General features: G+C 44.3%; 1 protein-coding gene and 1 long non-coding RNA gene across 2 annotated transcripts in view; one reads left to right on the top strand and one right to left on the bottom strand.

The window, feature by feature from the left end:
• Positions 1-26,612, top strand: part of LOC146185048 (uncharacterized) — a 310,168-nt gene that overhangs the window by 44,394 nt on the left and 239,162 nt on the right. The gene's annotated exons all lie outside the window — the stretch shown is intronic.
• Positions 6,136-26,612, bottom strand: part of LOC146185051 (cytochrome P450 3A8-like) — a 38,042-nt gene continuing 17,565 nt past the window's right edge. The window contains exons 3-14 of the mRNA XM_084606039.1: positions 26,545-26,597; positions 25,303-25,399; positions 23,679-23,795; positions 23,385-23,473; positions 22,143-22,288; positions 20,559-20,674; positions 20,340-20,484; positions 14,398-14,558; positions 13,398-13,489; positions 12,403-12,546; positions 12,114-12,276; positions 6,136-6,389 (exon numbers count right to left, since the gene is read on the bottom strand). Of these exons, the coding sequence (XP_084462165.1) occupies positions 6,312-6,389; positions 12,114-12,276; positions 12,403-12,546; positions 13,398-13,489; positions 14,398-14,558; positions 20,340-20,484; positions 20,559-20,674; positions 22,143-22,288; positions 23,385-23,473; positions 23,679-23,795; positions 25,303-25,399; positions 26,545-26,597 (1,401 nt within the window). The 3' untranslated portion in view covers positions 6,136-6,311. The remainder of the gene's footprint in view (positions 6,390-12,113; positions 12,277-12,402; positions 12,547-13,397; positions 13,490-14,397; positions 14,559-20,339; positions 20,485-20,558; positions 20,675-22,142; positions 22,289-23,384; positions 23,474-23,678; positions 23,796-25,302; positions 25,400-26,544; positions 26,598-26,612) is intronic.

A 26,612-nucleotide genomic window follows, 5' to 3' on the forward strand; every position in this document is an offset into this window, starting at 1 on the left:
CGTTTTTTTCCAGATGCGACGTAACAGTGAATGACGCGTGATAGCGTTCGCCCGTAAAGTTGAGGAGCTATATGCGCTAATAGCAAAGAAGGCTTTAGCCATCACTTGGAGTGCCGAGAGATTAGACTAATAACTGAGAGTCCTCGAGGTATTGTTTGAAGCTGACCATAAACCATTCGTTATTAGAAAAATTGCATATTGGCATGTTGTGGCAAAACGTTGTGATTCCTTAGTTCTTTCGCGATCTGCCAATAACAGGCGACATACCCGTGGCTGGACAATTGATTGCATCAGAAGTATCTTCCAATGTGAGATCGTGCATTGAATGACTTGAAACCGGAGATAGTTTATACAAAAAAGCATGATGGAGTCCCAAGAAGCAGAAGCAGTTTGCAGGCTCTAATCTTGTGTCGTCAAAGTTGGCCAGGAAAAGCAAGGCTTCCGTGTTATCTGCCCCGTGAAGGAAGGAGAACGCTTTCATAGTTAAGTGCAGAGCTTGCTCTAAAAAGAACTAAACGGCTAAGTGTTCGCTAAGTGCCTCAGAAAAGTGCTAGAAACATTTCACGAATGACCCCCAGGCATTTCTAGAAGCCATGCATTGGCTAGAGGTCCGTTTTAGTCACAAGGTCTTGCTAAACAGCAGTCAGTGTGTCAAATTTACGTACCATATGCGACTTAGAATGCAGAAATTTATATAGACATTGCTACTACGAAATTTGCACGGGGAAAAGTTGGTGTTGATTCGCGGTTTGTCAACAATGACAACTATATCGTGGTTGCTGGTTCTGTTTCGCTACTCCTAAATTTGTTTTTATCATCTGAAACCGTTCCACAATGAATGAAGAGCATATTTTTTTTCTCTTCATGGCATTCCAAAGACAGTAGTGACAGATAGCGGACCACTGTCTTCATACGCTGAGTCTCAAATTGTTGCTATTGAGTATGGTTTTACTAGCGTCACTGTAAGCGCAAGGCACTCTCAAGATCATTTGTAGGTTTAAAGGGTGGCGTAAACAATCAGTGAGTGGTACTTAAATGCAAAGACCTCTATCTCGAACCTCTCGCCTGCAGTGCGACACTTAGCGCTTTGGGCTCCAGTCTTGCAGAAACTCCATAGGACGATGACTTACGACACGCAATCTCATCTGGTGCCGCAACTGCGGTGGCCAATACAGATACAAATTTCTGATGTTACACCTATGAGGACCATTCTGACTAAAAATGGAAAGCATCTCGCAATAAATACCATCATACCAAGGGTCTCGTTCAGTTACAGGTTGCAGAGGAAACCCAGTATAGCAGTTAGTGGAGTGGCACTTACCGCGCCGTCATCCGCGGTGCCGGCGAAATAAGTGGTTATGCTGCGAGAATATCGACGAACGTTAAACCGATCGCAATATTTTTTTGGAAACCAGGAAGAAGCCACGAGGTCCACAGTCAATTTAACAAGAATCAGGCGATATGCCAAGGACACACCGGAAGGTGTAAACGACTCGCCAGGCAGTCTAAATCCAGAACCCCAATTGCCTTCAACGTTAGAAACCGCGACCAGGTCGAGAAGAGTAGTTCACCCACCCATTCGCTGAGACTGAGAACATGCTGAATGATTTTTTACATGCTCAGCATGAGCTATGATGTTCGTCTTCTAAATGGGGCCAAGCTGTTGTGGTTACCTGTTTTCAATTTTTAAGAAGTTGTCTGAGTAGTAGTACGTGTCATTAATTTCTGCTAACGGATTTCTGATGTCCAAAAAGGGGGAAGTGAGAGAATACATTTATATGCTGCTCATGTCATAATTATGTCGCCATGATCCTGTATATATTCGGCTGAAATAAATTGAGGAACATCTTTTGCGTCGGTATTACGCTTAGAATACGCTTTTCGTCAATGTATCCCCGACAACATCTACAATCTGTCACGACACTCAATATGATAGCGGCCGGGCACTATTTGGTGAAATATTAGTCTTGAATTGTTTCGTTTTTCCTCCAGTAACTTATATAGTATTAATTATACGCGTAATCGTATGCACACTATGGGTTTCTACCTCCGGTACACTTCTCATTGAGGTTGTGCGCAATTGGTGTACTTTCCCGCTTCATCTATTAGCCGGCGAATTTACAACTCCGACTCGTCTCTGAATCCCTTGGTTCTGGCAGCATTGTCAGACATATTTTTGGCGGTATTCTCAGCCGTTGTATCTTTTGGCCTCATTTTACCACGTTCACGCAGTCAGTGGATATAAGTGCAAAATGAAATGATCTCCTCACATTTTCACATTTTAAAGCACTCGACAGATACGATGTCACGGATCACTGGCAAAAGGACCGCGTACCTATAACTACATCACCCTTTCTCTACGTAATATTGTGTAATTCTTCGAGGACTGCCAAAAGGTCACGAAACACATATGTTCAAGGGATGCTGACAGGCTGGCGAACTCTAATTTAAAAGCAGCCGAGCATGTCGCCCCTTCTTTGGGGTAGATTGACACCGCAGTTTCGGCTCTGTATATCTCCTTTTACTGTGTAAACATTTATAGGCTCACAGTAAGAAAGTTCCTTCAGAAAGGCCCTGCAGCATGTGTCCGCAAAAAGTATGTACAGAAAGTTTGTCTCTACTCTTCCCCCCCCCCCCCCCTGCCCCAAACTGGCCCTCTTAAACTACAAATTATGATTTGACCAAATGTGATGTTCAACATAATTCGAGTATGTCGTACTAAATGGCGTCGTATCATCATGAGCCGCATTATACCCACTGCAGGGCGAAGACCTGTTCATACTACTCCAACTAGCTCGGTCCTGTGCTAGCTGCATCCACTTGACCATTGCGAACTTCTTAATCTCATTCGTACACCTAACGTTCTGCCTCCACCTGCTACGCTTTACTTCCCTTGGAATCCAATATGATACCCTTCCCGATCATCGGTTATCCTCTCTTCGCGCTACTTGCCCTGCCCATGCCGATTTCTTCATTTCCACTAGAAGGTCATTAACTCGAGTTACTCTGACCCACTCTGCACGCTTCCTGTCTCTTAGCGTTACATCTACCATTTTGCGTTCCATAGCTCTCTGCGTGGCCTCAACTTAAGTAGAATCCTTTTTGCTAGCCTCCACGTTTCAGCCCCATAGGTGAGTACAGGTAAGATGCAAATGCTATATAATTTTCTCTTGAGCAATACCGGTAAGCTGCTAGTCATACTCTTGGACCGCCCTGATTTAAATCGGCCACCCCAAATATGTGGCCCCATGGACCTTCAAGATGTGACCTCATTAGATTCTAAGCATAATTAATATCTAACCTAATTTTAGTATAGGCAATTCAGAGGTCGCCTTCAAATTGGAATGGAACACCCCCAAAAGTTGCCCCTAGACCCTAAAAAGTTTGCTTTCGTCCAGATTTCATCTAACCTAATTTGAATGTGGTTAACTCAGCGGTAACTTCGATATTTTGGATCTTTCTCCCTAGAAAGCAAACTCACCAGACCCACACTATTTTGCTTCGTCTCACTTTGACGAAATTCGGTGCTCAAAATAACCTGACTTTAGCCAACTCAGCGGTGACTTCCAAATATAGTGGCATCAATAGCGTCACTAGCCTACTGTGTGGCTGAGCTGATGGAAAAGATTTGCAAGTGAATGATGTGGTGGCTTGGGGACAGCAAGGCACTGCCATCATGTGTGGTAAGATTCCTCAGACGCTTAAGAGCGAAAGATAGCGTCTTGGACATTGTAGCCGCATATACCACCGGAGAACTTTCGGCCTCTCCGCACTAGCCATTTTACGTAATGCCTCAGAGAGTTATCACCGCATTCTTTAGGGCGCAATTTTGAATGGTTTGCAAGATTTGGGCATCCAGGGTATATGTTATCATTCATTCACTTTTTCGTCAGTGATGGTGCAATTGGATTGCTGTTAGGGAGTGCCATATGCACAGAAAAGGCTGTACCGCGAACTGTGCTTCGGAAAGCTGTCCTTTTATACCACTCTCTTTAACGTCTTAATGGCTGGCCTTACCAAATGACTGCAGAAACACTTCCGGCATGTGCGTATGTCGGTATATGTACAAGACATTTGTATTTGCATTACCGGTGCCAACAACAGAGCGTTTAGCCCTGATAGCTCTGCGGGCTCTACTTACGGTACGTTCTTATCTTCGAATTGTGGGATTGTCTCTATCAGTGGAAAAATCTGCCTTCGTCCTGTTCCCAGGTATATTGACATATGTTATCCGCGCTTGAAGTTACATCTGGTTTCTTTTTACTCCTGCTTACAATAACGGCAAGCTTTGGACTAGATTCTGTCATCTCTAGTATTTTCGTGTCGCAATGTTATACGTAGGATCTCTCAAGTTAGCTTCACGAAAAACTCTGGTGGTTAGTCGCATATTGTGCTAGTTACATTTAATATTTCCTCTGCACCGCTGCTTGAACGTCGTGAGGGTTTAAACTGGAAGAGCCTAAGAAGAGCCATTGGAGTTCCTCAGGCGGCAGCGAACAATGCCGTATTTCATGGTTCACTGTAGAAACGTCTTGCCCTGGTCACTTCACAAACGTTAGCAATGCAGCTTAGACGACTAGGAGAGATGGTAGCGCCTCAGCAATGGATCTGTGTCTAGAGCCTACCTAACACATTGTACTTCCGAGCCCTTAATTTCTAAGCAAGCGATTAAAACTACCTGGTCATTTCCGGTCCGCATTCCTCACGCGTGCTCTGAGTGCATTTCTGCTTTTGCAGCGCAACGCGTACGCTCGTTTTGAACATTTTGAAAAAGTGTCTGCTCGGTATCTTCATATTTTCACTGATGGACCCGAGGACAACGTCCCAGAAGCTGCCACAGTGGTTGTTATTGTTCCTTCTTTTCATAATGCATGGTCAGTATGGTTTATTGAACTCGTGTGCTCCACAACGACCGAAAGCGTTGCCATTGGTGCTGCTCTGCGGAAGCTAAGGTCTTGCACGGCTAAACCTGTTGTTATCCTGACAGATTCAAAAGGCGCTGTTCAAAAGTTAGAACGTGGGTTCCCCACTGATGCCGTGTTTCTTAGCGTCTACGCTTGGTGCATATTCTGCATAGCGAAGGCTTTTGTATACGTTTCCAATGGGTACCCTCACACATATATGTATAATAGGCAACGAGGTTGCGGGCAGTGTCGCTTATAAAGCGCTGTCACGTAATCTGTGAAGACAAGTTCCTCAAGGTGCCAAGGGACTCTTCAGAAAACCAGTGTTTTACAATTTCAAGGCCGTGTGAAGCTCACTCCAGAGGTCATGTGCGACAAAGCTACTAAAATATTCTTAGCCATTTTATTCCATCGCATTAGCGCAGGCTCTTCTCGTAATCTCTCTTGGTTCCACAAAATGCGCCTGGCATCGTATCGGCTGTGTTCCACATTTGAGTTGCGGGGGATCTATAACACTATATTATGGGCTTGCTAGAGACAACGCGGAAAGGTGTGTAATGCTAGCTTTCCTCAGAAACACGGGAGGCCCTCAATGTTAAAATCTGGAAATTGTCTACCCGCTTGAAAATCAGATATGTGGAGGCTTCCCCATTTCTTTTAAAATTCTACAGCACTCGGATCTTGATCCCAAATAGTGACAACTGGAGTGGACTACGTGCTATTCTGAATGCTTTTCTTGTTAGAAGTGTAGATCCGGCAGATCGTAGGTATATGTTTTGTTTACATGACTTATTTCTCGTTTACTTGCCGATACTTTGGAGCAAATGCACGTAGACTTCGCAAGACTAATTCCCCCTGCTCGTCGTAAACCTCCCTGCTACGTCGTGGCTTTCCATGCACTTTGTTCAATTGTTTCATTCTTGTTTTTTTTTTTTTTTTTTTTCTTCCCATCTCAGCCCCATTGACTGCTCGTATTCCACCGCTTTCGGAATGAGCGTTGTATCCTCATTCAGTGCATTGTGAGGGTCGTCGTTTTCGCCTCTTCTTGATAGGCTCTGTTTTGCTCAAAAGTTAAACGGACAAGAAAATCGAAAAGCTACATGTGCCATTTAATAGCATACAATTGTGGTGATATAGCCACGCATAGAATAATTGATAACCTGCTTGTTTAGAAAGGAATCCATGTGCAAGTGGCGTACGTGTTATGCGAGGTAAACAAACACTCCAGAAATTTTCTTAATCAAAATATATTAGCTTCACACATATACATTAGGGCTATCTGCATGAAATAAACTGTCCTGAGACAAACTGCCGTTATTTCTCCGTCGGAATAGTTCAACTGTTCGTCTTTATTAACATTTGAAACTATTTTTATGGGACCCTTGAAAAGAGAGAAAACCGATATCGTTAATCTCGCTTCCTGATCCCCAGTGTGAGGTCTTTGGCCGTCAGTATGCTGAATCCATTCTGGAACTCCAGCGGTACCTGCATGAAAAAAACCGTAGGAAATGATTACCACTTTGAAACAGAGAGATTATTGTAAATTTATGAGCTAGTTGCTAAAAAAGAAAGATATTACAAGAATATTTTTTTCGGTAAGTTCAAATTTTAATAAAAGCTCTGCCACACTACAAAGATGACGGTGTCATTCGTGAATCTCTCGTACTGCATAAAACATGCGTGCACCGTCGAGTTATTAAAAGCGTTCATTACCCTTATGCCACGAGGGTTATGATTTCTAGACATTCTCTCGACGTTCTTGACATAGCGGCGCGGCAGAAAGAAACGAGGCCGGTCATATCAAGTAAGTGGTCAACTCATGTGGTCAAAATCAGTCTGCAGCCCCACTGCATTTTCCCTCAAAACCCGCGTTTGCCTCCGGAACGTTTACCTCTATATAAAACACCTCCCCAGTTTCACGTTATATCATACCATATCATTCCTATATTATTTGCTACCCATGGGGATAGAGGTGGTGAAGAGTGGCTGGTCCTGGCCCTGTTGGGGCTGGGATAGGTAGGTCAACGCCGCTTGAGGCGGGGGCTAGCCTACCACAGTATTTTTATATGTTGTAGGACGTCATTGCACCCGCCACCGTTTAGGTGGTGGACGACGGCTGTTGCGGCGCTCGTCTTTCTGTCCCTCTTCTTTTTCTTTCTTCTCTACTTTCTCTCTTCTGTCTGCACGAGGCAGCGGAGGTGGCTCAGCTACAGAGCCAGCAGCAGGCCCATGCATTTTTGTCCTTCTTCCTACAGCCACAACAACAACTACCCATGGCCCGCAACGTAGGATGCTCAGGAGCATCAGGAGCTTGAGCACGCAGCCCATGAATAAACGTGCGTTCAATGCCGCATAGCTGGAGGCCAAAGTAACTGAAATGTGCAGCGCGTATAGGCTGGCGCTTCGCATGGACGAAGCTTTCCAACTCCTCCACACGCTCTACTGTCACCTATCGTCAATGTGACACTTGTTGAGAGATGTCGCTGACCACTCCGGTGGCGCTGTATGCCGGGGCTTTTCAATGCACTCCTTCTGAAGATACTGCTACCCCGTGGAAGCAGTTAAAACTTGGGTCTTTCAAAGTTTTTAGTCACCAATACTGGAAAGTGTCAACCAAGTCACAAAACCTGCGTAAAGCACTGTTCAACTCGGTTGATGCACCGAACCGGCGCCAACAGCCTATTAAAGAACTCTATGAGTCAAAATAACTTCATGCATATATTTCATACCAAACACATACAAATGCCACACAATTTCATATATTTCTACATACGTTGAATGGTATTTGTGTGAGATGAGATGAGATTTGTACGACGTTAGCGTGGGTTTAGTATGAGAACCTATGTATGAGGTTATTCATATCTCACAGCTTCTTCGGTAGGGTAATTACGCTTCCTGAGATACACGCTCCAAAGCTACAGTCACAACGTTGGATTTCAGATACGTTTCTGAGCCTATGCAAATTAGTGTCATTTATACTTCGTTTCACAGGCAGTTTGCAGCACTACAAAAGGCAAGGGACGCACATGATGAACATATTATAATTGGGCTTAAAATATTCTTACATCATACGCAGCAGCCACGTAGGAAGGCAACTAATTTTCATCTTGATTAGCCCAGGTTTTTCGTAGCGTTCAAAACAGCTGAGAAAAAGTGGATCGTTAAAGGTATTTTTTCCGGTCTTATAAAGCGGGACCTGAGACTAAAATCTGTGGCAACAGTTTAACAAAGGGCCTCTACTAGATAATTCACATCAAAGGACGGAAACGATAGTTGTACAGCAAGCTTCCAATATCTTCAAAAAAGCGGGATCATGCATCCGCCCCCGCCGCTAGTCGCTGCAGGAGAAAAATAAAGGAGCCCCATGACGCTTCGTCTCGTTGGAACAGCACTAAGTGGCGCCAGCTTTAGTACGGTAACCAAGGCCCCACTGTGGTGGCTCTGTGGCTGCTATGCTCGACTGTTGACCTCAGTATACGGAATCGAACCCCGGCAGCGGCAGCCGCTTCTCGATGGAGGCGAAAAAAACGCAGCCGAGTGCTATGCGACATCAGTGCACGCCAGTGAGCCCCAGATGATCCCATTTCAGGAGCCCTCCACTGCGGCCCCCCGCATAGCCTGAGCCACTGTCTGACCTTACAAATGAAGTCATTATAGTACCCAGGAGCAGAAACATTGAGAGGCAGCAGAGCATTCTCGCGGTTGTGGTCATTAGCGTGACACTGGACACTCCAGGCGGCTATGAAAGTTGTGAGCACACTGGATTTAGGCGCGATGCCGCAATAGCTAATCTACACCGAGTGACACCAGAACCATCAGCATTGTCGAACAAAAGCGGGCAGATCGACGATGGGGGGATTTCAAGGCATGTGCAGTAGCATAAGTGTCTCACGTGTGGGAGTCTTGCGTATCATCATCACCACAACCAAGCCTTTCTACACCCACTGCAGGCCAACTGTCTCATATCCCTCCAGTTATTTCGGTCCAGAACCAGCTGCACCCATTTCGTCAACGCTAATTTTCTAATCTAATCCGCCCACCTAGCATTCTTCTACCCCCTGCTACGATTGCCTTCACTTGGTATAAAGCCTGTTACTCTTTGAAACCAAGGGTTATCTTGCCTTTCCATTAAGTGACCTGCAAAAGAAAGATCCTTATTGTTGTTGACTAGAATGCATGACTAATTTGAGGTTGTGCCCTCAGCCATCCGGTGAGCTGCATCTCTTTAAAAGTTACCTTTACCACTTCTGCTTGCATCGCTCTCTTCGTTGTCTTCAATTTAAGTTCAATTTAATATAAGTCCTGAATTTAACTCCTTTTTGATTTAGTACCTACTTTTCTGCCCTACAGGCCACTGCAGGTTAGATTAGCTATACTTTACTCTTGAGGGATACTGTTAGCCAGCACCTGCTATTCATGGCCGGATAGAAGTAGTCGAAGGCGCTCCAGCCTAATCTGATTTTTTAATGATTTCCCTTTCGTTATCCTTGTCTCCGGCTATTACCTATCCTAACTAGAAGTACTCCTTTCCTACTTCCAGTGCTACGCTGCCTATCGTAAACTGCTTCTTCTTTCAGAGGCTTGTTATGTGCCTTACGAATTCCAGCTTCCTTGCCACCCAGCTAGGTTGTGCTGAATGCAGCTTTCGTTCTGGCTTATGTTGTGCCGTAGGAGTATGGCCTGTTATCACACGTCACCCGTTTCGTGATCGAGAGCTGCCTGCTCTCTTGCCGGTAGCAATTAAACCGAGTCAGCGTCGGTGATATGAACAAAGGCCTCTTTGTAGGCTATTTATATGGCATTATATACAGCAAGTCGATGGGGGCCGAGGAATACAATCCAGACACAGCTGCAGTCGCACCGTGACGACCGGGAGACTGCGAAACATCCCCTCCTAGAGAACGCCACTGCACTCGACGAACGATTGTGAAGGTCTCCGCCTCCAGAGACAGTGAGCTCGCTTATGTAGCCTGGAAATCAGTCAGTACTCAGATTGTTCAATCCGAGGCAGCACATGATGGCGGCCAAAGAGGTACACCAATGACCAGCCGCTTCAAATCTGCCGATCCGCGGAGGCGACTCGCTGCTAGGGGACAGGCGTTAGGTCGTCTGGAATTTTGCAAACGTGTTTCCCCACGCAGGTCACCTGTGCTTCCTACAATACCTGGCTGGCATGTGGAGCAGCACCACAGCTTGCGATTGGTGGTTTTGGTTTGGTTTGTGGGATTTAACGACCTAAAGCGACTAAGGCTATGAGAGACGCCATAGGGGAGGGCTCCGGAAATTTCAGCCACCTGGGGTTCTTTAAAGTGCACTGACATCGCACAGCACACGGGCGCCTTGCTTTTCGCCTCCAACGAAAAGCAGCCACCGAGGCCGGGATTCGATTCTGCACCCCTAAACACTGCGCCGCCCCGGCGAAGGAAGAAATTTGACGTTCGGTTGAGCGGAATTCGGGCGGCTTGCCCGGTCACGCCACTTCGTACCCCGTTTACTAATTTACTATCCGCATTATCCGCAATATCCGCATTTCAAATTTAAATTCAGGAGATATTATCTAGCGGAAGTTTATTATCAGCGCTATTTACTTTCTTTTCGGTGGTTATCAGACGGTAACTCGAAAGGGTTAATAAACGTCGGTTTTACTTTTTCTCCAGAATATAGCATGAGTTTCTGTGACAGCATTTATCTTTTGCTCAGATTTCATTTCTCGCTGATAGCATATGGAGGCTATTGTGAGTGATCTATCAGTGACCAAGTAATGATGCTAATAGAAGCCTGTTCGACCTGCTATGATTATTCTGTAATATTTATGTGACACTCAGGTATGGCGGTCATTTGACCAAACTGGCTGTTGCCACCTAACCACTTGAGTAATTCGTTCTAAGAACATATACAGACTTCCGAATCGTCAGTGCGTGCGATTCTGTAGCAATGCAGATGTCACCGGGATGTCATCGTTTGGTCGAAACCTGATTTTGGTTCGTTGTCCTTGTTTTTGCTCTCCTTAAAAAGTTGAACTCTGTATATATACAAGAACGAATTTCATGCCTTTATAACTCGGTAGTTATGTCGATCGAGTGGTGTGCCCAAGGTGGCATGTTCTATCCCGACCGCGGCTGCTGAGCTCAATTTGACATGAAATCCAAAGCGCCTGCGCAATGTGCAGTATCAGCGCACAGTAAAGAAACCAGGGTGGTCGAAGTACCAGAACCCCTTATAACCGAAGTCGCTTTGTCATGTTAAACGCCATATGTTAGTACCACGTAATTCAAATTGTTTGTTTTGTAGTGTGCTATTGTTTACGGGCCTGGGCCAGCCTGCACATGTACGCACTCTATCTCTACCGTCCTGATGTTTCTGAATCGACGCCTATCTCCGACGCCGCAAGTACGCAGAAGAATGCCATCAGCTCGCTCGCTCGCTTACGACGGAAAACCAGTGGCAACAAAAAGACCACCGTGACACCGGCTAGGCTCCTTCATACCCCCTCCAACTCATTAGTATGGCTCTGGATCCTTACCACAAACTCCGGCTTTTCAAAGAAGCTACTTGGTCGATATCACGATCCCTACCGTGTGCTTCAACCAACATCTGCCGCCAACTACATAGTTGAGCCTGTTGCGCCCTTGCGCTATTTTGAACCCGACTGAAGCCATAATATGCCTCTTCTGTCTTTCAGCCACATAATTTGCCAGGATGGCTACTTCTCTGCCAGGAGAGAGAGAGAGAGGCTGTAGTTTGCTACTCGTCATCGCTACAGCCCCCGGCATAGACCAGAGCGCTGGTGCTCCCGAAGATGAAGAAGTTGATCGCTTTCTTTGTGGTTCGCTACACCTGACGCTCCGCTGCAAGTTCATCCTGAGCAGCTCGATCTATCTGGGTCTATGTTTGCTTGTACTGGATAAAGCAGGCTCAAAAAAGTGGAATGTGATTCGTGAGGAAAATGTTAAAAAAAATAAAGCCTCCGTTTAAAGCTAGTTACCATACTTGAATTTCGATATTATTAGTGGCGTTTGTTCATTTACTTTAGACTTTTGATCCATCCCCCCCCCCCCCCCTCCCCAACCTAATTTTAGGTAAGCATAGTAAAAACTGCAGTTGGTTGTCTACGCTGGTGTTGTTCGCGTCTCTTTCTGGTTGTTATCTTTCGCAGCCAACAATTTCTGGCTTACGATCACCGGAATAATAATAGTCTTGTGCACTTACCTTCGTTTTTTTGGTTCTCACTACTTTGACGTAGCGTAACGTGTAAAGCACAGAGAGCTTCACCGCCTGTAGAGCGAAACGCATTCCAATACAGTTGCGCGGTCCGGCGCCAAAGGGCAGGTACGTGTACGGCTGAATGGACGACAAGTTCTCGTCGCTGAACCTGCGAAAAGAAGAAGTGGTTTGCTACTGATCTCCCTGACACCGCCTACTGTGAACCTAGTGGGCAATTCATATAAGACAAATCAGCCCTAAATATAATCGCATTATTTAAAAGGTTTCGGCTTACCTTTCAGGGTCAAATGTGTATGGGTTCGGGAAGTATTCCGGATCGTGGTGCATAGAGTAAACAGGGATGGCAATCAATTCTCCTTTCTTCACTGTCACCCCCTTTTCAGCCAGAATGTAGTCCTCAATCGCTTGTCGCTCAATCCTGTGAACGAAATTTGAGTATGGATGTACTTCTAAGCATTTTCGCAGCATCTCAAGAATGCGTCGTCTGAAGTGTTCCTTTGTTTTTGAGGCATCTCCAATGAAAACATTTTATTTATCTGAGTATTTTCAGTTCTGCGTGTTGCTACTTTCATTGCCTACTGGTAAATTGACGTTTGTCAACACGGCGCATTAGAAGAGAAAAAAACAAGAGCAAGCGATCAAAATTGGTGTAAACGGATGACATGTACGTTTAGTTTCCGTCAGTGAAGAAAAGTTATGTTATGAAAGGTTTTTCTCAAGGGTAGAGAAGTTAGGACACAGTCGTAGGGCGTTATGAGTTTGCATGAGGAGTGTCTTCCGCAGCCTGTGAAGTTGAGAGTGTTGTGCCCGGGCAAGCCGCCCGGATTCCATGCCCAACCGAACGTCACGCGCCTAACTCTCCCTTCGCAAGCCCCGGTGCTGCTCCGCAAGACAGCAAAAAATAGCCAGGAAGCATAGGTGGTCAACGTGTTACAGCACGCCCATAATCCCAGTAAGCCCAGCGCCGGTCCCTGCGGCAGATTTGAAACGAGCAGGCAACGCGCTCGTTGACTGGACCTCTCGGGCCGCCGTCACGTGCTGCCTCCGGATTGGACAATTTGAACTTGTAGTCTTCGGCCCCCGTGCCGATTTGTTGTAAATATGTCCTGTAAATAGTGTATAAAGACGCCTTTTTTCGTCTCTTGACGCTGACTCGCTTTTTTCGCTACCGCCAATAGAGTAGGCAGCTCTCGATAATGAAACGGTTGATGTGAGCTACTGCCCATACTCTTACAGCACAAGGGATAGAATTTGATATGAAAACGTTACCGCGTGGCTGGCGGGTACATGCGTAGAGATTCCGAGACAACGCAGTGCAGATACTTGAGCTTCGTTACGACGTCCAAGCTGGGATGGTCTCCCTGGATGGAAAATAGGAACTAAATTGAAATCTGTTTTATATGCAGTAGACGCAATTGACCTGTCCCTCTTTAGTATATGTATTTCATGAAGGATATCACAAAGTTTACTTTGTATTTTTTTCTTGATCCGCGGCGGTGCCAGACATCTGGCCATGGATATAGGCGAAAAAAACAACAACGTAACAGCTCCTTTACTCAAAGAATCTAGCATACCCGCTCACCCTCGAACACTACAGGCACCAGAGAAGAACACTTCCCTACCCACACAAATTCCTTAACAGAGCGGACGTTATAGCCTGGGGCCAGCCTCACACTATCACTTTCCCAAATCCAAACCAAAAACACCTATTACTCCCCAGACAATACTCTGGACGCTGCCCCGATGTGAAGGCCTATACCAACTTTTCCACTCACTATAAGAAGGCCCAGCCCATTGGGCCACTAAGCATCCATCCTGTAAAGTGTTTTCCCTCAGAAACAGCGGATAAAACGGGCGTGCAGGAAGCGAAAGCGAACGTAGTCCTTAACTAAGGACACCACTCGAGGAGGATGCCGACCAACTACTAATCTTCCAAGGGTTACAAAAAGGTGCTTGCTCCCCACCATCCCATTTAATGGTAAGCTTTGTTCAATATACTGCACTACAGAACAATTCTCCATAGCTACTGGCGTGAAACTGGTAGGCTAAAATCTAGCCAAGTTCGAATTCCTAACATCTACTTTTGACAATAAAACTGTAGCTTCTCTGTTATTCCACAATTTTATACCACTTGGATGTCATTTTTAGCTGAGTACAGATGAGCGGAGTATATTACATGCAGTAAATTTGTCCAATTTTTACCATATGCTGCGCAGAACCTAGATTCCTCAGGCAAAAAAGAAACAAAATGGGAGCTAGAGCGACGTACGTGAATCCTGAAGCACTCGTCCACTTCTTCTCTCAGCCTCTCTTGCACTTCGGGGTGAATAGCGAGCAGATAAAGGGTGTACGAAATAACAGTCGATGTCGTGTCCTGGCCAGCCAGGAAGAAGAGCACGCACTGCGCCATAGCTTCGTCCTCGGTCAATGCTGCAGAACGCACACCCCAGCAACGTTAGATACATGGAGCTGAGTGCCTTCATCACGCTTTAAACATGACATTGATTTCTGACCTATAAACGTGACTGCCCACACCTTTGGGCAGCAGTTTGGGGCGTGCTCGCTTGTCGATTCTTAGAATCTAGGTTCTATCCCTTAGCACGAAGTAATACGTTTCGAATATACTGCTGTACATTCGCAGTGTATATTAAATATTATTGTATTCGGGAATACGCTCTATATATATATATATATATATATATATATATATATATATATATATTAAAAATAGGTGTAAATTTTCTTAGTCAATATTAGAAACATATTTTTAAAACATGTTCAAAACACCACATACGAAAGTACACTTCGAGCATACATCGAACATGTGAGGAGTACAGTCGCAAGTAAACAGTATAAGTACACGTCACGAATTACCGCATCACCGGAATCAGAACGGGTGGCGCTGCAGTTGACGAAGAAGCTGGCCGCTCCCGTTCTTCAGTATTATAGAGGTTCAGCGAAATTCATTTTTGCTGACATAAAATAAACAAAAAACAAGCCATTGCTACTCATGACGACTTAAGATAAAAAGAAATGTTCCATGCACAGTCACATAAGTGCGGAACTTTGAAGCTCGGGTGGTGGCACGTTTGATAAAGGTTTCTTTCTGCCCTCCACCCCTGTGCTGCAAAAATGAGAACGGCCCGACAGGAATGCCTGCGAACCGCATTGCCGCATGCTAAGATATCACAGCTCTGGCCACCAGTCATTTGTGCTAATAGATTTTACTCGCGACTGTACATGCGTTTCTAGCATGTTAGCAATGCATAAAAAGTATGCTTTTGTAAATGAAATATATCTGCCTGATGTACATTTCAAGTCTTCCTCGATGTTCGACATGTGTCTTTAAAAATTGTGGCTAATTCGAGACCTAGAAGTACGCTTCGAGCATACTTCGAATACCTGAAAACAAATTGTGTGTGTGTGTGTGTGTGTGTGTGTGTGTGTGTGTGTGTGTGTGTGTGTGTGTGTGTGTGTGTGTGTGTGTGTGTGTGTGTGTGTGTGTGTGTGTGTGTGTGTGTGTGTGTGTGTGTGTGTGTGTGTGTGTGTGTGTGTGTGTGTGTGTGTGTGTGTGTGTGTGTGTGTGTGTGTGTGTGTGTGTGTGTGTGTGTGTGTGTGTGTGTGTGTGTGTGTGTGTGTGTGTGTGTGTGTGTGTGTGTGTGTGTGTGTGTGTGTGTGTGTGTGTGTGTGTGTGTGTGTGTGTGTGTGTGTGTGTGTGTGTGTGTGTGTGTGTGTGTGTGTGTGTGTGTGTGTGTGTGTGTGTGTGTGTGTGTGTGTGTGTGTGTGTGTGTGTGTGTGTGTGTGTGTGTGTGTGTGTGTGTGTGTGTGTGTGTGTGTGTGTGTGTTTAGCATGTTGGAAATGTACCCAAAATGTGCTTTCGTAGATATGAAATTATTTTGTGTGAAGAACACGTGTATTATTCCTTGACACTGAAACGTATTTTTAAATGTGCCCTTATTCTTTTACCTTTAATCTATGTTGCAAGTAGCGTCTAACCTGATTAACAACTGTACGCTACTGTACGCTACGTTTAACGAGTATACGTGTGGCAGCACTGGGAATGCTGCGCCAAGAATGGTTCAGGAAAAACTATCTGACACATAATAGCCATTCTCTCTCAAAGTTTAGCACTGTTTATCGTTTTATACCTGCAAGATCATGAAGTGGAACTTAAACGTAGGCAGGAGAACGGTGAAAAGAACGTGGCGATTATGGCTAAGAGCAGCTTCCTTTTCCTCCTCTCATGTTCTATATAGACCTGTTATCCTGTAGAGGCCCGCATGGAAAAAGCCGGCTAAAAGCCGAAGACGACAAGGTTTTCGCAGACGCATGGATACCGCTAAGACGTACTTATATGCCCATAAAGTTAGGCGCACCTTGGGTGGTCACGCGCCGAAGACAGCACGACGAGCAACGCTAACTGTCATTATGAGACCGTTGTTTCATGTGTAGATTGAGGAATGTCAAAAAAATAAAATTCATTGATGGCACTTAAGACTGTTTGAATGCTGTGAAAGCGAAAGGCTGAGATGGATTAGGTGGACTAATGGGATGGATCCAGAGGCAAAATAAGGTGAAGGGGCAGAATAAGGTTGAGTAAGAGGTTGATTAACGTGATGAAAGGGTGGATTAAGGCGATTAAGTATTGTATTAGGAGCAGGACTAAGTTTCGTTATTAGCAGCCATGTATATGCACTGCAATGGCTGTTACACCACTGTTACCATGTGACTATACCAATGATGTCACGCCGAACATTCCTTGACCACTTTTGTTGCGAAAGCAACACTGCGCCAGCCAGCTCGGCTCTTCGCATAAGCTCGTATGCCGTAACCGCAAATGGCAGCAACTGCCAACTTGGCTCTCTCGTTTCACATGGGACGGTTATGTCAGAATCAGCCTGCCAAGACCCTGGTGTACACGTTACACCTATAGTCCACTAAGGCACGTTCAGACGGCTTAGTTAAAGCGGGACTTTATATGTGCTCCAGTAGCCTACGCTATCGCGTCATGCCCTTAAAGGCGGAGCTTAAGTGTCCCCCATATTTAGACGCAATAAATGCCTTTACAACCACCGCCTAAAACACCGGTGAAATTTGATGCATCCAACGGAACGCTGGTTGTGTTCGATGCAATGCTTGGTCGCCCGCAGCAAAAGCTTTCGCTCCACACTCGTATGCCGTAGCCACAAAAAGGCACGCGCAACAAAACCCTCAGGAGATGGCGTGCAGAAGAAACGCATGAAGAGTGCGCTGCCCGTCTCGAAAAAAGAAGGAAAAGGGCTTCGGCTGGTTTAATCGTTGAGGCTGGAGACGTCGAAGGTGGTCAGCACGCAGACTGTCTAAAGAGTTGGCGAGCACGAGTCGGCCACGTGAGAGTTTCACCACCGCTTCACGAGCAACCCCTTTGGCAGTGTGTGTTCTGTATGTGACCGGCTGTGGCATAAAAATTATCTAACACCGGTGAGTGAACTTATGCATTCAACTCTTCATTTGGCTACAAGCATAGCCATGAGCCGTTGCTTTCACAATTTAACTAGGGTTTACCAGAGCTGAGCCACAGCCAACTTTTTCTTGACGTCGCCACAGACGAGGTCTTTTGCTAATCGGGAGCTGATACATTGCGGAACACAATTCAAACAGTTGGACGAAACAGACGAGATAGTGTTCTTTGGCAGATTAATTACAGCAATATATCTCCACACGCCGTCAGGGTAAGCTCACTGCATCAGCACATCTCATCCCTGCACTCTTCCTGATTTTATTCCCCCAACAAACATTCTTGCGCCGCCTACCATTCCCTTCTCTGGGAATCCAGTCAGTAACCTTTAGCATTCAATGCCTTAACATTACGAGACTTTGCCATATTTATTATTCATTTCAAATTTGGCTGAAAACCACTAACACGTTTATTCCCTCGCCCGTGCTGCTATCTCTTTCTCTCTCCCTCTCTCTTTGTTTTTTTTTTTTTGTTGTTGTTTTTTTGTTACCGTTACGCCTACCGCTTTCCTTTTCACAGCTTACCGCATTGTTCTAAATTTAAGCAGAACTATTTTCATTAGCGACATCTTTCCCGCCTTTTAGGTGTGTAGCGTAAGATACAGCTGTTACATACGTTTTGCTCCGGGGATACTGGTAAAGTGACATTCATTATTCTAACTGCCACCCCATTTTTATTACTCTATTTATTCCACTCTCGGGATATAGACCTGCGTCATTACACGATCTTCCCTAAGTAGACTTATTTCGTTATCACTTCCTCGACCTCATTATCTATCACTCGAGCTGTTTCCGAGACTGTTGAAAGTTACCTTTAGAACTAACCTTCTGCTTTGCCTACGTAAGTTTGATCATACTTTACAATTCCTCTACTTTCTTACTTGGTAAGATAATCTAATCAACAAATCCCATCTAATGAAGAATCCACCAGTAACTGATGCCCAACTTTTCCCAATCTAGGTTTCTAAATACCTACGCTAAGCAAGCGGTGAACAGCACTGGAGATCTCGGGTTCCCTGTCTATAACAGCTCTTCTCATTGGGACTTTATTACTTCCGTTATGGATGATTATGGTGACTGTGGCTGTCCAGGCGCTATAAGTATCATTCAGTTTCTTCTTTTTTCACATGGCTGCTCGACACCTTTGCTCAACAAGTTCTCTATCAAAGCTACCTCGCTATCTACAAGGTCCTTCCTATATATGTAAGCGTATATTTATTTATAATTTGATTTACAGTGCAAATATGGTTTATTTTCGAGTTTAATGTAATTTTTAATATATCATTAATGTGATCATAAAAAAAACTGTGGCGAAAAAGAGTAAGATAACCTTGATATTGCATGCTGAACCATGCAGAACGTCATGTGTGAGCCGCCTGACAAAGGATTCCTTGGTCGAGATCAGTACAGGGACCACCTGACAAAGCACATGACCGGCGATTGAACCCTCCTCGAAACTCGAATTGCTTGGTCAGGCAGTGCTCGCATGTAGTTCGCATATTATTTGGTAAAGATTGTAAGTTGTAGTCAATGAGCAGATAAGCTGATCGGCCTGCAATCTTTTAAACCTTGACATCCCCTGTCTTACGAAATATGATTATTGTAGCGTTCTTTCACGATCATGGTAAACTTCAGGATATAAGACTGTGTACACAGGATGGCCAGACTATCGGCAACTACCTCCACCCGGTCATTCAAAACAGATGTTTGCACTTAATCCCCAACAGATTCTTTCCCGCTTTCCACTGTTTCACTGCTTTTAAGGCTTTCTTCACTTCCTCCTTCTCCCTCGGTAGAATATTTAATTTCTCTTCTCTACTGCCCCTATAACTAGCTTTCTGATTACTTCAAACATAGCATACATTTGTACAGAAATCATCTGCATTACGTACTTGATTTATATTGGCAAGACATCTTCTTTGTCCCTTAGTGTGTGCAGGTGATTTCTACTTATGCCTAGATTTCACTTCACAGCTCTGTTCCTTAGAGCATGCTCGACTCTGTCTATGTTATACTTTTAAATTTGGTTGTCTTACGCAGAACAATTACAGATGACTACTCTGCCCGCACCATTATGGCCTGTCTGTTACAGACTGTAATGATTCGGCATTTCTTGACCAGATCGTCCGTCTCTTCAGACAGCTGAGTGGTATCCTAACTGCTTCGCCACCAACTCCTACGGCGCATTTCGTAATTATATCTCTGAGATTGTCGTTGATTGCTTCAAGAGTAAAGCTTCCGACGTCTATTGATGATAAATATCTGTTATGGAGTGAGGGGCTGCATCCCTCTACATTTTATCTTATAGCTACCCCTCTGATCGGCTTCTTTATTACTAGATTCATTTAAAATCAGCTGGTCTCTTCAGTTTCCAATTGTTTCCTCTATGTGATTGCGATGAGGACTAAAATCGAATTCTGACAGGTAACTTTCAATGATACACACAGAGGTTTACAATCTTTGACGTTTCTGAAACGAACACCTTTTTTCACGTGGTAGGCAAAATTATGAGAGTGATTTAAGAAACTTGTCTGGCGTTTGCGTTATGTAACGTTAAGCTTTTGAAGATATGATAGCGTTCTCTAGAGACCTCTATCCTTTGCAAGATAGTAAATTGACTTATTCCATGTATTACGCATGCTTCCCGTACTCCTCTCCAACTCAGCTACTAAGAGCTACTGCTTGCTTGAGAAAGAGAACAGGGGAAGCCATACTCTTGTCTGAAGAGAAGGTTGTGTCAGTCTTCACTTCTGAACCGAGGTTGAAGAGCTGGTTGTCCCGTTCAGAGGCATTCTCAGTTGCAGTCTGAAGCTTCCCTTCCTGTGCATCCATCATCAGCTGCAGAAAGTCTTCGTGGCGCTAACAAATAGAAGCCGCCGCCTGTTGTCAGCTAACAGGAACTCCTCTTTGAAATCTACTTGATTTTTACTTACAGACTGGTTTTTCTGCCGGCCCTGGATTATGTTCTGGCATACTTGCTTGAAGTAGAGAAATACATCGCTGTTGAATGGTCGCAACCTAATCATTTTCGCGATGGCTGGAAACACGACTGCAAAAAAAAAAAAAAAAAAAGAAAAAAAAAACAGGAAAAAAAGGACATTTCAGTTCGAAACATTGGCACCCCGAGTACTTTTCAAGAACGTGGCGAAATAAGGCGCAAACATCTACGCATGAACATGTATACATGCGACAAATAAGCCAACCTTCGTACTAACCCCAAGCGGTGACCGTGACATCAGCTAGACGAAAACATAAAAACCTTCAAGCCGTGTATATTACAAAAGATATACGTTACTGCGACGCTCTAAAAGGCGGATGTAATAAATTAAAAGGCGGCGCATAAAAATTATTTTCTCTATTTACAGCCACAATTACTGTGACAGCTGAGTATGACGAAATTTACAACATTTTGAAGGTTCCAGCAGTTCGTGAGAAGCTTCTCAGATGTTTATCGAGCACACCTTCGAGTAGACGCGCAAAGAGCGCCGCAATTAACACATGCGAACGCAGTTGTGGGATAAATTGTTTTTCCGGCGCAGAATTCACCGCGGATTAACGGCGAGTGCTGTACCAGCTGGTCATCAGCGCCATAGGACTTATTGTGCCTGCGCTCAGGTTACCTCCAATTCAACTGTCACAGTCCGGCCGACGCAATTGAAGAGATAAAATGCGACCTTCGTTTGATGACGGCGCCTGTAACCTTAAAAGAACAATGAAGATAAATCGAAGTGACCCTGCATCGACATACCACGGCACTTCAAAGGCGACGAGCCCACTCTTACCAAATGTAGATTAATTATAAAAAAAAATTATAATAAAATACGTGTGCACTGCCACTTTATATTTTAGTTGCAGATCTCGGATGTAATGGTATACACCGTCGTTGGCGTGAAAATGACAACATGTAGACGCGTATGCCACAAGACCGAATGGTCCGGAGGGCGATTTTCGAATACCAAATCCTGGGAGGCGCCCTAAACGCACGTGCTGCCCAAACGTAAGCACAGTAGAAAAAGCAAGGGAAGCAATAGAAGATGAGAACAAAAATTCGATGGACTGCGATTAACTGTCGCTTTATGCATGCTCCTTTTTGGTATCCAGTAACGTGACGCATTTACCACGTTTTATTGTAAGCCTGCGCGGTAGGTTGCTCACTAAGATTAGCTAACCGAAATTGAGAAGACCTCTTGATCACAATTCTCATTTTCGACTACACGGCGCAGGCAGCGCTTCTCACGCCCTCCCCCCCCCCCCTCCCCCTTTTTTTTTTGCGCTGTTTTTAAACGCTCTATTGGAAAAACAATCAGTTGGAGTAATCATCGCAAGATCACCTTACCTAAAATAAGTGGATTGCGTTAGGGTATTTCAGCCATACAAAAACTTTAATAAAAACTTGACCTAAATGACGTGTTCAGGAACTTTTTAAAGCGGATTTCCTTTCTTCAAACAATTTATACTCTCAAAAAGATCAGCCACTGTGTACCTCTCAAAGCGAAGGTAAAGAGCGCACGACTCACAAAACATAAATATCCTTGGCGTGACGCGTCCTGAGAAAGCCTGCCTTGATCTGGTGACGAACTCGTTCGTCTGATCCGAGTGAGAGTCCAGCCGAGTAGCGAATGCACACCGTGCGATCACGTCAAGCGCGTAGTTTCCAAAGAACCTGCGCAGCAGAAGACGAATTCCACGATCGAATGAAGCTCATATAAAAGGCACAGCAAGGGATCACGACGCTCGCAGCATGCGATTTCGCTTGTCAGGCACTTCGATTGGTCCGACCGTCGTTTTCTTCGGACCCATTTGATATAGTACCCATATGGTCAACAGGTAGCAGCCAATAATCATGAACTGTCGCACTCTTGGCAAACAAGCTCGAGACAGTGCTTAGCTCCTCAAAACAGCCTCTATAACAATTTTCAGAAACTATACAGCATTACCAAATAACCATCTTCATCTGAGCCGCGCAACATCTCTTTCCGTAGAAACGCATTTAGCCCGAAGGACATCACAATCCAGTTACGACGGACAGCAGCCAGACAACTAATATCCATTGTTGCATCATCTGTTAGAGCTCAAATAGAAATGACTGTGCAACATCGCAGAGATGCAGTGTTCGGTTTCTTTCTGCAGCCTTGCATTCACCTTTCGGCCCGTCATAATGAATCACACTATTTGCCAAAAAAATTAATAAAAGATAATAAATAAATTATTAGTTTCCTGCACTGAGGATTGCATATCTAGAAGTGCATCAGGGCATGCACTTCCTGATCACCGTATACGGCGAGCCGACCTCTTGTTCTGATCCACGCGGAGCCTACCAAATTTAGCGGAGCCCCATTTCGCAGATCGTCAATGAGCTATAAGGGCCAGGTGATGTTTACAAATATTGCGGGTGGGCCGCGGCCTAACAATATAAAATCAAAAGTTAAATTTGCTGTGAATAAGTGTTCCTCTTTATAATTTCTTTTTAATAAATGTTCGCTGTCACAATGCAAACAGCTGCAATGTTGGCACGCTTATTAAATAACGTTTCTCTTAAGCATACGTTTTTGATGTTTTGTAATTTTTGTTTTGACGTGAAGGGCGAACACAAGGAACTTAAGTAATATGCAGGAGTTACCAGAACATTTTTCAAAGTTTCAATATGGAAATTAAGGAACAACACTTTTTCTCCACCAAACCTCTAGTATAATTAATTATAATGCTTGTGCAGTAATACGCATCCTGCTGATCTCTGCACCGAACGCATGGATACTTACTGTTTGATGTCAATGTCCTCTTCATTTGAGGCCGCCTTCTTAAGGTGTTCTACTGATGTCACTGCGCAGTCTTCAATCAATGAGTTCATCTGCGTTTTTAAGTCAGTGAAAAATATGAGACATGCCAACAGACCACATAAACTATCGTTATTGCCTACACCTGCTGCGGCTGTTTCAGTTGGATTGCCACTATGGACTTCAAGTAAACCGTACTGTGATATTCTTCGCGACCACTTTTTGCTATAACCTTCCTGCTTCATTGCTGTCGAAACCGGATAATTATAACAATAGTACCTTTCGCAGCTTTCCTGTTGAGAACGCTGGACTCGCAGCCGGTCGAATTTTGCGCCAGCGCTCCGCAGGAGTGATGCTCATCATATTGTCCAGCAGAGGATCGTATAATTTGAATTGCTGTGAAAAACATAAGTACAAAACAATTACCATGGAGTCATGCTACCGTGCGTGAAATCGAACCCTTGCTGGTGCCGGCAAGCGCCCCGCGAATTGTGACCTGCCTCATGACTTACCCGCAGGAGGCAAAATAACACCAAGCGGAACAGTGATCATTGCGAGAACAAATAGCTGGCCTCTCAAATTTGCTGGGCTTCCAGCCAAAAATAATGACAACCCTTGTTATTTTCTTGAAGAATATAACTACAAGGAAACCCGTACACAGATAAGGTCAAACGAGGCGCCTGTGTACTGAATCAGCAAAGGCCGCTTTTGGAACCCTTTTTGTGTACACGTTGCCAATGTAAGAAACATTTCCCGTTTGCAAAATAATTGTCCACAATTGGCTCAGCAAGCCATAACAATAAAAATGCAAAACATGTCCCCTTTACCCTCTTTCTCGTGCACCCTTCGCGAAAAAAATAATAGGTGCATGTAGCTCCTCAACAACAGCAGATCATAGCAGTGCATTTCTAGCTATTCGCGCGGCCTCTGCACCACCTCCTTCCCATTAGCTCTTGTAAACCCGATTGGAAGGAGGGAAATGGTAGTTGGGAAGCGACAAGAAGAAAAATAATGATGAGAAGAAGCTGCTATGGGCGAAATGTTTCTTGGAAACTTTTCTTTATTCAGAGGAAAATAATTACTATTGGCGACCAAATGTAAGTATGAGGAAAAGCATCAGACGTCTCGTCAAAGCACATGTATACAGGACGCGGTGACGATAAAAATTAGGTAGGAAAACAAAAATTGATTTTAATGCATTTTGAAGGAACTCAGAGAACTGTAGAGAACTGTAGAGAACTCAGAGAACTCTCGGACAGTTCTCCAAATAAATGTACACAAACGAATCGTCCAGCCAGTTCCCAACGGTGCTCATTTACATAGGCGGCATTTTGAGGCAAGCTCGAAATGAATCTGAGGCAAAGCCATAAGTTGCGAAAAAAATGTTATTGTTAGTCTTAGTGGAATAAAACAGAAGCCTGCATTGATGAGACCCTACACTTGAACTCCTGTGGATGACATAGGCTATAGCGACACATGGCAGCCGCTTTAATGATAGCAAGCTGTCTGCTAGTGTAATAGAACAAGTGATACGCAGAGCGAAATGAGCACTAGCACTGTGTCACAAAGACAAAGGTAAAGATATTGCACACAGAAAGTTTGGGCCACGTGGATGCCACAGTTTGCAGAGAACGGTATTATCAGAAAACCAGGGATGAAGAAATTTTCTCCTGCAAGTAATCTAAACAAGGCAGATGCTGGTTCTCAAGAGAATGACAACTCCTAGAAGTCAGCTTGAAGACCTTGTTGATTGTGGGTAGGTTCTGCCTTCGACGATTGATGGAGAAAGATGTGTACGTGAATATTTTATGTGAAGTGAAAGAAAAAGCAGGACGCATGTATACGTGTAACAAAGCAATATCTGCAGTTGCCGACCATGGTCTTTATATATTTCAAGACGCACCCTTCTGTTCGGGAGGGCAGGGAAATCCTTGACGAGGACTTGCTTTACCAGCTCCGGCTCGGCGACGAACAGGATTATTTTGCCAGCTTCGAAAGTGCTGCACACAGCAATAGAGAGATGCAAATAAATATTATTATCCGAATGGAAATGATGTGTTTGCACTTATATAAAGCAAGCACAAAAATGAAGCGAGGAGAGAGCTTGAGACGGAACGAATTAAAAAAAAAATCATTATTTTAAAGCGATCTCAAGCAGTTTCTGCCGGCGACAGCTGTGAGCTCGGAAAAAGGGACGGCAGCAAGAAGAACTAGCAACCGATATCTTAAAATATTATTCGAGACTGACAGCAGCGTCATACAGAGCTAAACAACCTCCTAAACGTTAGCGGGTGCATTCTCCCTTGCAGCAGCAGCGGGCACCATCTTCAAGAAAGAGCAGGCGCTGCGCTCCGCTATTTTTTTATTTTTCTCTACTGTACACTGCGCACCTTCTCCTTAACAGCAGTCCGAGCTGCCTTCTTGGAATCTTTTTAGACTCACTGATATACTATATATATATATATATGCCTAAACGCTTTTGAGAAACCGCCTTCCAGCAGCTCACCAGTCAAATAGCACACCTTGCTGTAGCTATAACTTGAGGCAATGTAAAAAAAAATCGAGAAGTCGAGTATTACTAGCACTTATTCTTCCGAATATAATGCAAAATGTTATTTGAAACGAATGAAAATTAGAGAGAAAACAATTCGCGTTATATTCACGTAAATAATAAATATGGCTTGGTTCTACATTACCTGAGTTATGTGCGAAAATGTTATTATTCAGTTCTGCGTTAGAGAGAGGAGCCAAGTGGTTTCCTTCTGGCCCATGCTGTGTTGTCGGTATATCTGGCCGCCGTTCCAGATCGCTTCTTTAGGGTGAGGGAAACTCTAGCTTTCACCTTTCAATTTTGACCAAGGCTGAAAACAGGTTGCTTATTCGCTTTGTAGCTTTCTCTACAAAGCGCAATATTTTGTTTTTCTTGGAAATAAATGCGCCTCTCGATATTTCTGTCATGTCAATGAATTATACCAATGAAATTTATTTTTCTGTCACTTACGGCAGTTTATAGCATATTCTTACTACAATTATTTATGTAGAAAGAAGTTACGAACCAACCGAAATTTTTCATTTACTACGTTCTTAAGTGATATGTTTCCTCCCTTCATTTCGGAATATCTATCGAATGTCAACATTGTCTTACCCAAAAAACTTCCCGTACTTCTTGTAGCGTCCATCATCAAGCACGTGGACTGGCTGGAAAAAGATACA

Source organism: Amblyomma maculatum, chromosome 6 (assembly GCF_055883805.1).
Source record: "Amblyomma maculatum isolate TAMU_Amacu chromosome 6, ASM5588380v1, whole genome shotgun sequence".
Taxonomy (NCBI): Eukaryota; Metazoa; Arthropoda; class Arachnida; order Ixodida; family Ixodidae; genus Amblyomma; species Amblyomma maculatum.